Raw genomic sequence first — 13,723 nt, 5'->3', positions numbered from 1 at the left:
AACTAAACTTCATAAATGAAGGAGAGATAAAGTATATTTCAAACAAAACAAATGCTGAGAGAATTCACCTCTATCAAACCAGTACTACAAAAAAATGCTAACTCTTGAAACAAACCCTCAAAATACACCAAAATAGAATCTCTGTAAAGTACGAATCTCATAGGACCTATAAAACAATAACACAGTGGATATAAAAACAAGGTATTCAGGCAACAACTAGCACAATAAATAGGAGAGTACTTCACATCTCAGTACTAGCATTGAATGTAAATGGTCTAAAGGATTCACTTAAAAGATACCGAATGGCGGCCAGGAGCGATGGTTCATGCCTGTAATCCCAGCACTTTGGGAGGCCAAGGCGGGCGGATCACAAGGTCAGGAGATCCAGACCATCCTGGCTAACACAGTGAAACCCTGTCTCTACTAAAAATACAAAAAATTAGCTGGGCGTGAAAGTTCATAGCATTAAATGCACACATCAAAAAATCTAAGAGTACAAACCTGTAGTTTTGGCACATGCCTGTAGTCCCAGCTACTCAGGAGGCTGGGGCAAGAGAGTGGCGTGAACCTGGGAGGCAGTGGAGCTTGCGCTGAGACAAGATCGCACCACTGTACTCCAGCCTGGGTGACAGAGCGAGAAAAAAAAAAAAGATACGGAATGACAGAATGCATAAAAATCCAACAACCAAGTCTTTCTGTCTTCTAGAGATCCACCTAACACATAAGGACTCACATAAACATAAGGCAAAGGGGTGGGAAAAGGGATTTCATGCAAATGGAAACCAAAAACAAGCAGGAATAGCTATTCTTACATCAGACAAAACACACTATAAAGCAATAACAGTTTAAAAAGACAAAGAGAGACATTATATAATGCTAAAAAGATTAGCCCAATAGAAAAATATCACCATTTTAAACATATATGCACATAACACTGGAGCCAAATTTATAAAAGAATTACTACTTGACCTAAGAAATGAGATAGACGGCAACACAATCATAATGGGGATTTCAGTACTCCACTGACAGCACTGGACTGGTCATCAAGACAGAAAATCCACAAAGAAGCAATGGACTTAAACTATACCCTAGGAAAAATGGACTTAACAGATATTTACAGAGCATTCTACCCAATAACTGAAGAATATATATTTTTTTCATCAGCACATGGAACATTCTCCAAGATAGACCATTATGACAGGCCACAAAACAAGTCTCAAGAAATTTAAGAAAAATGAAATTATATCAAGTACTCTCTCAGATCACAGGGGAATAAAATTGGAAATTCACTCTAAAAGGAACTCTCAAAAATATACAAATACATGGAAATTAAATAATCTGCCCCTGAATGATCTTTGGGTCAACAATTAAGATGAAAATTGAAAAATTGTTCAAACTGAATGATGATAGTGACACAAAACCTCCGGGATAGAGAAAAAGCAGTTCTAAGAGGAAAGTTCATAGCATTAAATGCACACATCAAAAAATCTAAGAGTACAAACAGACAATCTAGGTTCACATCTCAAGGAACTAGAGAAACAAAAACAAACTAAACCCAAAACCAGCAGAAGAAAAGAAATAACAATGATCAGAGCAGAACTAAATGAAATGGAAACAAACAATACAATACAAAAGATAAAACAAAAAGCTGGTTCTTTGAAAAGATAAACAAAATCAGTAGACCATTAGGGAGATTAACCAAGAAAAGAAGGGAGAAGATCCAAATAAGCTCAATCAGAAATGAAATGGGAGATATTAAAACCAATACCACAGAAATACAAAAGATCACTTGAGGCTACTATGAACACCTTCATATGCACAAACTAGAAAACCTAGAGGAGATGAATAAATTCCTGGAAATATACACACCTCCTAGATTAAACCTGGAAGAAATAGAAACTCTGAACAGACCAATAACAAGTAGTGAGATTGAATAAAAAATTGCAAACAACAACAACAAAAAGTCCAGGATCAGATGGATTTACAGCTGAATTCTATTAGACATTCAAGTAAGAATTGGTTCCAATCCTACTGAAACTATTCCAAAAGATAAAGAAAGAAGGAATCCTCCCTAAATCATTCTATGAAGCCACTATTACCATAATACCAAAACCAGGAAATGATGTAACAAAAAAAGAAAACTACAGACCAGTGTCCCTGATGAACATGATGCAAAAATCCTCAACAAAAACCGAGCTGACCAAATACAACAGCGTATCAAAAAGATAATACACAATGATCAAGTGGGTTTCATACCATGGATATAGGGTTGGTTTAACATATGCTAGTCAATAAATGTGATACACCCCTTAAACAGAATTAAAACAAAAAATCATATTATTATCTCAGTGGATGCAGAAAAAGCACTTGACAAAATTCAGCATCCTTTATGATTAAAACCCTCAGCAAAATTTGCATAGAATGGACATACCCTAAGGTAATAAACGCCATCTATGACAAACCCACAACCAACATTATATGGAAAGCACTACCGCTGAGAACTGGAACAAGACAAGGATACTCACTTTCACCACTTTTATTCAGCATAGTACTGGAAATCCTAGCCAGAGTAGTCAGACAAGAGAAAGAAAGAAAGGGCATCCTAATCAGTAAAGAGAAAGTCAAACTGTCTCTGTTTGCCAATGATATGATTGTACCAGAAAACCCTAAAGACTCATCCAAAAAGCTCCTAGATCTGATAAATGAATTCAGTAAACTTTCAGAATACAAAATCAATGTACAGAAATCAGTAGCAGTGCTATACACCAACAGTGACCAAGCTGAGAACCAAATCGAGAACTCAGCCCCTTTTACAACAGCTGAAAAACAAACAAAACAAAACAAAACAAAACAAAACAAAACAAAAAACCTTACAAATATACCTAACCAAAAAGGTAAAAGATCTCTAAAACAAAAACTAAAAAATGCTGCTGAAAGAAATCATAGATGACACAAACAAATGGAAACACATCCTATATTCACAGATGGGTAGAATCAGTATTATGAAAATGACCATACTTCCAAAAGCAATCTATAAATTCAATACAATTCCCATCAAAATATCACTATCATCCTTCATAGAACTATGAAAAACAATCCTAAAATTCATAAGGAACCAAAAAAGAGCCCACAAAAGCAAGACTAAGCAAAAAGAACAAATCTGGAAGCATCACAATATCTAACTATAAGCTATGCTACAAGCCTATAAATACCAAAACAGCATGGTACTACTGGTATAAAAACAGGCAAGTAGAACAATGGAATGAAATAGAGAACTCAGAAATAAAACCAAATATATATAACCAATTGATCTTTGGCAAAGCAAACAAAAACATAAAATGGGGAAAGGAGATCCTATTTAACAAATAGTGTTGGGATAATTGGAAAGCCACACGTAGAAAAATCAAACTGGAACTTTTTCTCATCTAATACAAAAATCAACTCAAGATGGGTCAGAGACATAAATCTAAGACCTGAAACCATAAAAATTCTAGAAGACGACATTGTAAAAACTCTTCTAGATATTGGCCTAGGCAAAGACTTCATGACCAAGAACCCAAAAGTAAATGCAACAAAAACAAAGATAAATAGATAGGACTTAATTAAACTAAAAACCTCTGCACAGCAAAAGAAGTAATCAGCAGAGTAAAAGACAGTCCACAGAGTGGGAGAAAATATTTGCAAACTACGCATCTGACAAAGGACTACCATCCAGAATCTATAAGGGAACTAAAATGAATCAGTCAGAAAAATGCAAGCAATCCCATCAAAAAGTGGGCTAAGGACATGAATAGACAATGCTGAAAAGAAGATATACAAATGATCAACAAATATATGAAAAAATGCTCAACATCACTCATTATCAGGAAAATGCAAATCAAAACCACCATGCGATACTACCTTAGTCCTGCAAGAATGGCCATAATGTAATTAAGAAAACAAAAAATATCAGATGTTGGTGTGGATGTGGTTAAAAAGGAACACTTTTACAATGCTGGTGGGGCCACCACTAATACAACCACTACAGAAAACAGTATGGAGATTCCTTAAAGAACTAAAAGTAGAACTACCATTTGATCCAGCAATCCCACTACTGGGTATATATCCACAGAAAAAGAAGTTATTATATAAAACAGACACAAGCACAGCTATGTTTATAGCAGCACAATTTGCAATTGCAAAAATATGAACCAGCTTGAATGTCCATCAACCAACAAGTGGAAAATGAAAATGTGGTGTATATATACCATGGAATACTACTCAGACATAAAAATGAATGAAATAATGGCACTTGCAGCAACCTGGATGGAGTTGGAGACCATTATTCCAAGTGCAGAAACTCAGAAATGGAAAGCCAAATGTCGTATGTTCTCACAAGTGCGAGCTAAGCTATGAGGACACAAAGGCATTAGAATGATACAATGGACTCTAGGCACTCGGAGTAAGGATGGAAGCGGGGGTGAGGGATCAAAGACTATGCATTGGGTGCAGCGTACACTGCTCAGGTGTTGGGTGCACCAAAATCTCAAAAATCACCATTAAAGAACTTACTCATGTAACCAAACACCATGTGTCCCTCCCAAAACTATTGAAATAATAGTAGTAATCATAATAAAACATAGACAAAAATTTAAATAAGTCAGATATGGGTAAGACTCAAGGCATGATTCATCCTGAGGCAAATTTCCCTACAACTGTGAGCCTGTGAAATCAAAACCAGTTACATGCTTCCAAAATGCAATGTGGGACATGCATAGAATAGACATTCCTATTACAAAAGGGAAAAACAGGCAAGAAAAAAGGAGCAACTGGTCCCAAATAAGTCCACAATTCAACAGGGTAAACAACATTAAATCCTAAGGCTCTAGAATTATCTTCCTTGACTCTGTGTCCTGCCTCCTGGACAAGGTGGGGTAGGGGTTGGGCCCCCAAGGCTTCAAGCAGCCCAAGCCCTATGGCTCAACACAACCAAAGCTCTCATGGGTTGAAGTCTTTTGCCTGCAGCTCTCCCAGGCTGACATTGCACTTTGGCAGCTCAATAGTTCTGGGATCTTGGTGGCAGTCCCACTCCCTTTACTCCACTAGGCATTGCCCTCACAGGGGCTGTCTGCAATGGCTCTGCTCCTGTGAAAAGGCATTGCCTGGGGCCCCAGGCTGTCCAAGACATCCTTTGAAATCTAGATGGAGACCATTTTTGACCCCGTAGCCCACTCATTCTGTGCATGTGCAGAATTAATACCAAACTGCAGACTCTGTAAGCAAGTGTATAAACTATGCTTTTTAAAGATGTTCTTCATCATTTAGTTTAATGTCTTGCTGTGAGAAGTTTATATATGCGCACTGAAAACATGAAATGAGTGTATTACTTCAAAGATGCATTGTAAGCTGCTTTATTACAGTGAATTGAACTACTTCCCAAACAATGAACTCTGTAAACAAATGTACAAATATGCATTTAAAAGATGTTCCTTACCATTTAGTTTATTGCCTTATTGTGAGGGATTTTATATATATATACATACACACACACACACACACACACACACACACACACACACACACACAGAAAATATAAATTTGGGCCGGGCGCGGTGGCTCAAGCCTGTAATCCCAGCACTTTGGGAGGCCGAGACGGGCGGATCACGAGGTCAGGAGATTGAGACCATCCTGGCGAACACGGTGAAACCCCGTCTCTACTAAAAAAAAATATACAAAAAACTAGCCGGGCGAGGTGGCGGGCACCTGTAGTCCCAGCTACACGGGAGGCTGAGGCAGGAGAATGGCGTAAACCCGGGAGGCGGAGCTTGCAGTGAGCTGAGATCCGGCCACTGCGCTCCAGCCCCGGCGACAGAGCGAGACTCCGTCTCAAAAAAAAAAAAAAAAAGAAAATATAAATTTGGGCATGTTACTTCAAAGATGCATTGTGAAGCACTTTATTAAAATAAATTAAACTGTTTAACACTGTGAACCTTTTAATCACATGTTTAAGACATGCTTTTTAAAGATGTCCCTTGCTCTTGTGTTCTAAGCCATAATGTGAGGAGTTTATATATCCACATTTAAAAGATGAATCAAAGTATGTTACTTCAAAGATGTATTGTGAGCTGACTTATTACAGTGAATTGAACTGTTTACCATTCTGTGAATTCTGTAAACAAGCATATAAAATGTTTCTTAAAGATGTTCTTTACCAATAAGTTTAAAGACTTATCGTATGAGGTTTACAAATACATACTAAAACATAAATCTGCTGCCAAGGCTTACCACCTACATTCTTCAAATTAGGGCATAATCCACACCTGAGCCCACTTGAGTGACAGCTGAGGTGACCAAGGAGCACTGTTTAGGAATTTGGGGGGCAGAGACTTAAGGTGGTGGAGGGTAGTGAATGCTGATTTTTTTCAGGCATGATGAGCTGCTCTCTTGAGGCTGCCTCAAAGATCTCTGAAATGAATTGCGTGTCATTCTCCCATTGTCTTGATGAATGGCACCTGGCTTCTTTTATCTACTCTAATCCCTTTATCAAAGGATCAATTGGCTGCACCCTTGCACTTTTTTTGTTCTTTACTTGGCCAGGCTGTGAATTTTCTAAATTTTTATGTTCCACTTCCATTTTAATTAAAAATGTCATCTTTAAATCATTCATATCTTCCCATATTTTACTCTAGGCATTTAATAGAAGCCGTGCAGCTCCTTCAACATTTTGCTTAGAAATTTATTCCACCAGATGTCCCAATTCATTCTCTTAAATTCAGCCTTACATAAAGCCCTCTGGTATGGACACAATTCAGCCAAGTTATTTTCCATGTTAGAAAATAATGGCCTTTATTCCAGTTTCCATTACCTTGTTCTTCATTTCTGCCCAAGACCCCATCAGAATTGCCTTACTGTCCGTATTTATACCAGCATTCTGATCATAGTTACTTAAGCAACCTCTAAGAAGTTTTAGACTTTCCCTACAGCTCTCCTTTTGTTTTGAGCCCTCACCAGAATTGCCCTTAATGATCTATTCATGGCAATACAAGATTTTTCTATCCTGCTTCTCCAGATTCTTCCATCTTCTACCCATTATCCAGTTCCAAAGTCACTTCCAAATATTCAGGTGTTTGTCACAGTAACACTCTACTCTTTGGTAACAGTTCTCTTTCTGAGTCATTTTGTGCAGCTATAACAGAGTACCACAGATGGAGTAATTCATAATGATTAGAAATTCATTGGCTCACAATTCCAGAGGCTGGGAATTCCAAGATTGAAGGGCCAGCATCCTTTAAGGACCTTCCTGCAGTATAATCCCATGGCAAAAGGGCAAGAGAAGGCAAGAGAGAGAGAGAAAGAAGGATCCTAGTTTGTCCTTTTATAAGGAACCCACCCCCATGATAAAGAGCTTGCTCCCACAATAAGAAACTCACTTCCACGATGACAACATTAATCTACTCATTACCTTTAATGGTCTAATCAATCCTTAAAGTTCCCACTTCTTAATGCTGATACCATGGCAATTAAATTTCAGCATGAGTTTCAAACCATAGCAGTCATATAAAAGGAAATTAATAAGAGGCAAAAGTAGAGCAAAGGCAATTAAAAAACTTTTTATGATTGGTTGACTGTGTTTTAATACTATAACCTTCAGCCTTCTATGAAAAAGAAATTTAGATTTCTTCTGACCATACTTATTACAGAAATAATTTAAAATCATGTTTTGAAATTAAGAAAACACATTGCATATGGAAACAAAATTGAGGAGCAAAAACTTCTGATATACAGAAATCCTGCCAATACTTAAAAACCAGACTGCATTCTACATATCTGAGTTTCAGAACTATCCCACAGGTTGTGAAAAATGGGAAAAATCTTCTTAATTATCTAATTAGTATTTGTGTTTCAAACACTTGTAATTGACAGAAATCTCTGAATAAAACATCAAATTGCAGTTTAGTAGCAGTATTAGTATACAATATGACTTTTTGATATTGAAGGATTCATATTTCACACTGAAATTATGATGGTGAATCTGAGGTTTTCATAAAGTATCAAATGCTAAGAAGTACACTAAGATAGCAGTCAGTTTGAGTTGTAATAATAATGCTACAGGGCTGGACATGGAAGCTGATGCCTATAATCTCAGCACTTTGGGTGTCCAAGGTGGGCAGATCTCTTGAGGCCAAAAGTTCGAGACCAGCCTGGCCAATGTGGTGAAACCCTGTCTGTACTAAAAATATAGAAATTAGCCGGGCATGGTGGGGCATACCTGTTATCCCAGCTACTTGGGAGACTGAGGCACAAGAATCACTTGAACCCGGGAGGCGGATGAGCTGTGATGGGACAACTGCACTCCAGTCTGGGCAACAGAGAGAGACTCTGCCTCAAAAATAATAATAATGATGATGATGATGATGATAATAATAATAATAATAATAATAATACAGACTCTTAATTTGGGGCAAATCATTTAACTAACATTGAATTTAATTTTATTATCTGTAAAATGAGAGGTATAATCCCATGCTTTAGAAGTTCTAATGTCAGTTAAAAGCTTGACCTTCTTTCATAAATTATAGTCACAGCTATAAATTACCTTCTATAAAAAGCCTATTTTATGTCAAGTAATAAACATTTTTGCTTAATAAACATTATTGCTCTTTGCATGCAATACCTTAATATGCACCGCAGAAATATGTGCATTTCAGGATTTGGAAACAAAGGTTCATAGAGGGTAAGTTGCCCAATGTCACACAAGTAATAAATGCAGTGCTGGAATTCCAGCTGAGTTCTATCTGTCTTCTATCCTTATGCCAACACAGTCATACATTCTGATTTTTATCCAACTGATGACAGATATTCAGTCATTCAAGCCACATGGCAAAGTTTAAAATAATTGTTCAGCTATCACATAATGGCATTTAAAAAGCTGTCTCTCCGAACCGTCACCATGAGTGATTTAATAAAAAAGCTTCTATTACTTACAGATGTTCCAAAGATATGAGTCCTTTAAATGTTTGCTTATCTAGTGCATGGATTTCATTCTTGTATAGGTACCTGGAAAATATATAGAATCTCATTAAATTACAAATTAGTAGAGATACTACCTGTCTTAGATACAAACTTTTTAAACTATAAGCTGTGGACCTTAGGAGCTTTGTGGGATGTCCATAGATTCCCTAACAATATATAGAAATTGTTATTTCATTTAAATGTGTTCAATTGGTAAGAGTTCTAAACCTCTCTCATCAAATTCTCAAATGGATCCTTGGTTCAAAACATTAAGGAACATAGAGTATTTGTGGAGAAATTCTGACTAATGGAGTCATTTATATTGAGTAACAACTTCTCTAAGAAAAATATGTTTGACTATAAATAATTTTTTTAAATTTATTTTATGACACTGAATATATTCAACTGGTAGTTATAAAGCTGGCAAATACCACCATGAGATTCATCTTAAGGGACTAAAACATCTTAGAGATGCATAAGATGAGTTTTGATCCTCCTGTGGCTGCTGTTGAAAATCTGCAGGAAAGAATACTGTAAATGGATTTATAAATACGATGATACAACTAATCTTACCAAACGGTTTAAAGAAAACAGTTTATGTGACATATGAGCACTTTCTCCATCATTTTTCTTCAACCATAGGTTGGTAAGGTGATTTCTTCCCCACACTCTTTGTTAATGTCATGAAAATAAAGCCCTGGATCATTTCTACTTGTGCCTCTCAAGGTTTGAGACTACTAGAATTCCTGAAACCTTCTATCAAGTGTCTTTGGAATGTGCTCTTGCATATTATCGGTGCATCAGAATCACCTGGTGATTTATTAAACACACCAATTCTAAAGTCCACCCACAAACCTACTCAATCGGACTCTCTCAGGATATTTTCTAGATAATTCAATTGCAGCTCATCTGCAGTCCTGCCTTAAAGGCCATCAAAATCACAATTCTGCCTAAAAATAAAGAAGGGACTGATTTTCTATAATTTGCTTAGTGAAGCTTTGAAAGTTCCAAACCAGTTTCTTTTCCCCCAGTTTAGGACTCCAGTCAGTTTCTAAAAGTAGCAGTGACTAGTGTGGGTTTACATCTAACTAGATATTGTTTTTCCACAGCATTAATTGATACTACGGAATATTTTGCTTTTACTCCAAATCTCAAAAATACAGCTACATGTTAGAATTCAAGAAATACAATATTTTAGAACCATGTTTTTTCAAACGTTTATAGGAAGCATTGAGAAGTCGCAAAACTCACTAGTGGTTCTCAAGTGTGGATGTATGCAAATCATAGTGTAGGTACATGAGTCAGTAGTATTTGCAAGGCCTCATTTTGAGTTCTACCCAAGCCTCATAGTGATGTCTGGGTCCCTGCCTCCACAAATTCTGATTTAATGATGGATCCAGGGTACAGACTAAACATTGAGATTCTTCATAGCTCCACAGGAAATAATAATATGCAGCAAGGTTGAAAACTACTGTTACTAGGTACAGAACCAGTGAAAGTATTCTGTAAATGAACCCCACTGGATTCAGAAATACCTCCTGGTAAAGGCCCTTAAACTATTAGAATGTTGAGAGCCACGTGACTTCAAGGGTGTCATGTCTTGAGGTACAAAGAAGTTGACTTCTACTGAGAGGCATACAAGCACTATACTTGGTTTTTATTATTATTGTCAATTTTAAATAATGAGGGACTGTTTCATAAAGATAAAATGAAATCATAAAATATTTCATGAAGGAGTTTCAAAACCAAAAACTAAAGATTTCCCATAATATTTTATCTCAGATATACAGATTCACTTTAGACTGTTATATTGTAGAAAATGGTTCAGGAAAAATAAGCACAAAGTAGGGGGGAAAGAAGAGAATAGAACTTCTGCAGTCAGATCTGCACAAATTGATTAACTCAGTAAAGTATGAGTTCCAGATATGTTACTACCTGTATTCATGTTGTAGGACCAACAGGCTTGTATGCTCGCTGAAGAGTAACAGACCAATATACTGAGATGGCAGAGTTTGCAGCAGAGAAAGAGTTTAATTATCAACGGGTAGCCAAATGAAGAGACAGAAAGGACCCTCAAGTTCCTCTCCCCAGTGAGTTCTGGGCTGGGGTTTTTAATGCGATAGAGGGGGGAAAGAGGCTAGAAAACTGGGGTTGTTGATTGGCCGGAATAAGGGGGATATTATTTGGATGTGGAAACCGCATTCCTTGGTGAGTCAGCTCCTCTTCAGGTCCTTCAGACTTTATTGGTGTGCAGGACCGAAAAGGATGTCTCAAATGAAAAACTTAACATTTCACAATTCTCAAGTTGTTATCTACAGAGCAGTTAAGGAGAACTATAATCTTCATGGGTCTATGTGATTTTAGGACAATAGGCACCAAACGGCTATGAGGAAGGGGTCAGAGAGCAGTTGATCTCATGATGAATGCTGATGTGCTGAAAGTTTGGCTTATTTTTGTTTCTTCCCACCCTCCCACCCACCTTATTTCCTGATAAATTTTATAAAGTTTATAGGAACCGTTTCATTAACACCAGCCACACAGCTTCCAATTTCCCATAGGATAATAGTATTCAGCTAAATTCAAATCTCTCCACACACCTCTGAAAACCACACAGTTTAACAAGAACAAAAACACATCACCCAGAGCACAAGCTATGACAAAACCAGAGAAAGAGAGCATTAGCAACTTCATTTAAGTGGGGAAAACACTAAAGGCATCTCTAGAGTCTACCCTCAGCAGAGTCAAGTGGGGATTTCACAGATGAAGGGACTGTGGTAGAAGGGGTAGAATAACAAAGGGTGAGAGTACCACCCTGATGAGAACCTTAGATTGAGGAAATTAGAACCCTGGCTCCTAAGGAATTGAAAGAAAGGGCTTGGAAAATGAGTGGGAGAAGGCACCTTGCTAGCATGGGGTAACTTGTGAAGAATTGGTGTTAACAGGAAAGAAGAAAGCAAGAAGTCAAAGGTAAAATAAATTAATACCAGAATTTTAAAAATCAAGATTATTGTGTACCAAGATAATCACTGTAAGGAAAATTACCGATAAATACTGAAAGGAAATTAAGAAAAACAAATCTGATATTAAATTTGATACAAATAGAAAACCTAGAAATAGAAATTTTGACCAAAATCTAAATAAAAAATCAAAAAGATATTTCTCAACTATTTCATTTACAATAGCTTATACATAAGAAGCTACCTAGGAATAAACTTAACCAAGGGGGTTAAAGACTTCTACACTGAAAGATACAAAACATTACTGTAAGAAATTAAAGAGAATGTGAATGAATTGAAAGATTTCCCATATTCATGGACTTAAAGATTTGATATTGTTAAAATGTCAATACTACTCAAAGTGATCTAAAAATTTAATACAATCCCCATCAGAATTCCAACGACAATTTTTTTTTGCAGAAATAGGGAATCCCATCCTAAAATCTATGTGACATTTCAAGAGGCCCTGAACAGTTAAAACAATCTTGAGAAAGAATAACATAGTTGAAGATTTTACGCTTTCTGATTTCAAAACTTATAACAAATGTATAGTAATCAAACCAGCATGTTACTGGCATAGAAACAGATATATAGACCAATAGCAAGTCCAGAAATAAGCCCTCGCATATATGGTCAAATGATTATTTACAAGAGTGCCAAGAATATACAATGAGGAAAGGAAAATCTGTCCAATAAATAGTGTTGGGAAAACTGGCTCTCCACATGGAAAAGAATAAAACTGGAACCTTCTCTCATATCATATACAAAAATTAACTCAAAATGAAGCAAATACCTAAACCTGTCAGAAGGAAACATACAGAGAAAGCTCCATGACCTTGGGTTTGGCAAATATTTTTATTATTATTATTATTATTATTATGCTTTAAGTTCTAGGATACATGTGCACAAAGTGCAGGTTTGTTACATATGTATACATGTGCCATGTTGGTGTGCTGCACCCATTAACTCATCATTTGCATTAGGTATATCTCCTAATGCAATCCCTCCCCCGCCCCCCCCACAATAGGACCCGGTGTGTGATGTTCCCCTTCCTGTGTCCAAGTGATCTCATTGCTCAATTCCCACCTATGAGTGAGAACTTGTGATAGTTTGCTGAGAATGATGTTTTCCAGCTGCATCCATGTCCCTACAAAGGACATGAACTCATCCTTTTTTATGGCTGCATAGTATTCCATGGTGTATATGTGCCACATTTTCTTAATCCAGTCTGTCACTGATGGACATTTGGGTTGATTCCAAGTCTTTGCTATTGTGAATAGTGCCGCAATAAACACACGTGTGCATGTGTCTTTATAGCAGCATGATTTATAATCCTTTGGGTATATACCCAGTAATGGGATGGCTGGGTCAAATGGTATTTCTAGCTCTAGATCCTTGAGGAATCACCACACTGTTTTCCACAAAGGTTGAACTAGTTTACAGTCCCACCAACAGTGTAAAAGTGTTCCTATTTCTCCACATCCTCTCCAGCACCTGTTGTTTCCTGATTTTTTTAATGATTACCATTCTAACTGGTGTGAGATGGTATCTCATTGTGGTTTTGATTCGCATTTCTCTGATGGTGAGTGATGATGGAAGGATTCCTTATTTAATAAATGGTGCTGGGGAAATTGGGTAGCCATAAGTAGAAAGCAGAAACTGGATCCTTTCCTTACTCCTTATATGAAAATTAATTCAAGATGGATTAGAGACTTAAATGTTAGACCTAAAACCAT

At 36.8% G+C, this 13,723-nt stretch overlaps 1 protein-coding gene and 1 long non-coding RNA gene across 10 annotated transcripts in view; one reads left to right on the top strand and one right to left on the bottom strand.

Moving 5' to 3' along the window:
- LOC105495658 (peroxidasin like) overlaps window positions 1-13,723 on the bottom strand; it is a 507,670-nt gene that overhangs the window by 232,345 nt on the left and 261,602 nt on the right. For 8 of the 9 annotated variants that reach the window (XR_011607033.1, XM_071068254.1, XM_071068255.1 and 5 more), the window contains one exon: window positions 8,965-9,036. Coding sequence is in view for 6 of the 9 variants with exons in the window: in XM_071068254.1 (XP_070924355.1) it covers window positions 8,965-9,036 (72 nt within the window). In the remaining 3 variants the exon portion in view is untranslated. Of the gene's footprint in view, window positions 1-8,248; window positions 8,339-8,964; window positions 9,037-13,723 lie in introns of those variants that run through there. The other variant, XM_071068257.1, reaches the window with a different exon arrangement.
- The window catches only part of LOC139355844 (uncharacterized), a 61,311-nt gene that overhangs the window by 13,399 nt on the left and 34,189 nt on the right, over window positions 1-13,723 (top strand). Inside the window, exon 3 of the long non-coding RNA XR_011607034.1 lies at window positions 10,944-11,081. This is a non-coding gene — a long non-coding RNA (uncharacterized lncRNA). The remainder of the gene's footprint in view (window positions 1-10,943; window positions 11,082-13,723) is intronic.

This window comes from Macaca nemestrina, chromosome 8 (genome assembly GCF_043159975.1).
Source record: "Macaca nemestrina isolate mMacNem1 chromosome 8, mMacNem.hap1, whole genome shotgun sequence".
Classification (NCBI taxonomy): Eukaryota; Metazoa; Chordata; class Mammalia; order Primates; family Cercopithecidae; genus Macaca; species Macaca nemestrina.
Note: the sequence above shows the minus strand (reverse complement) of the source record. Positions and strands in the feature narration are given on the sequence as shown.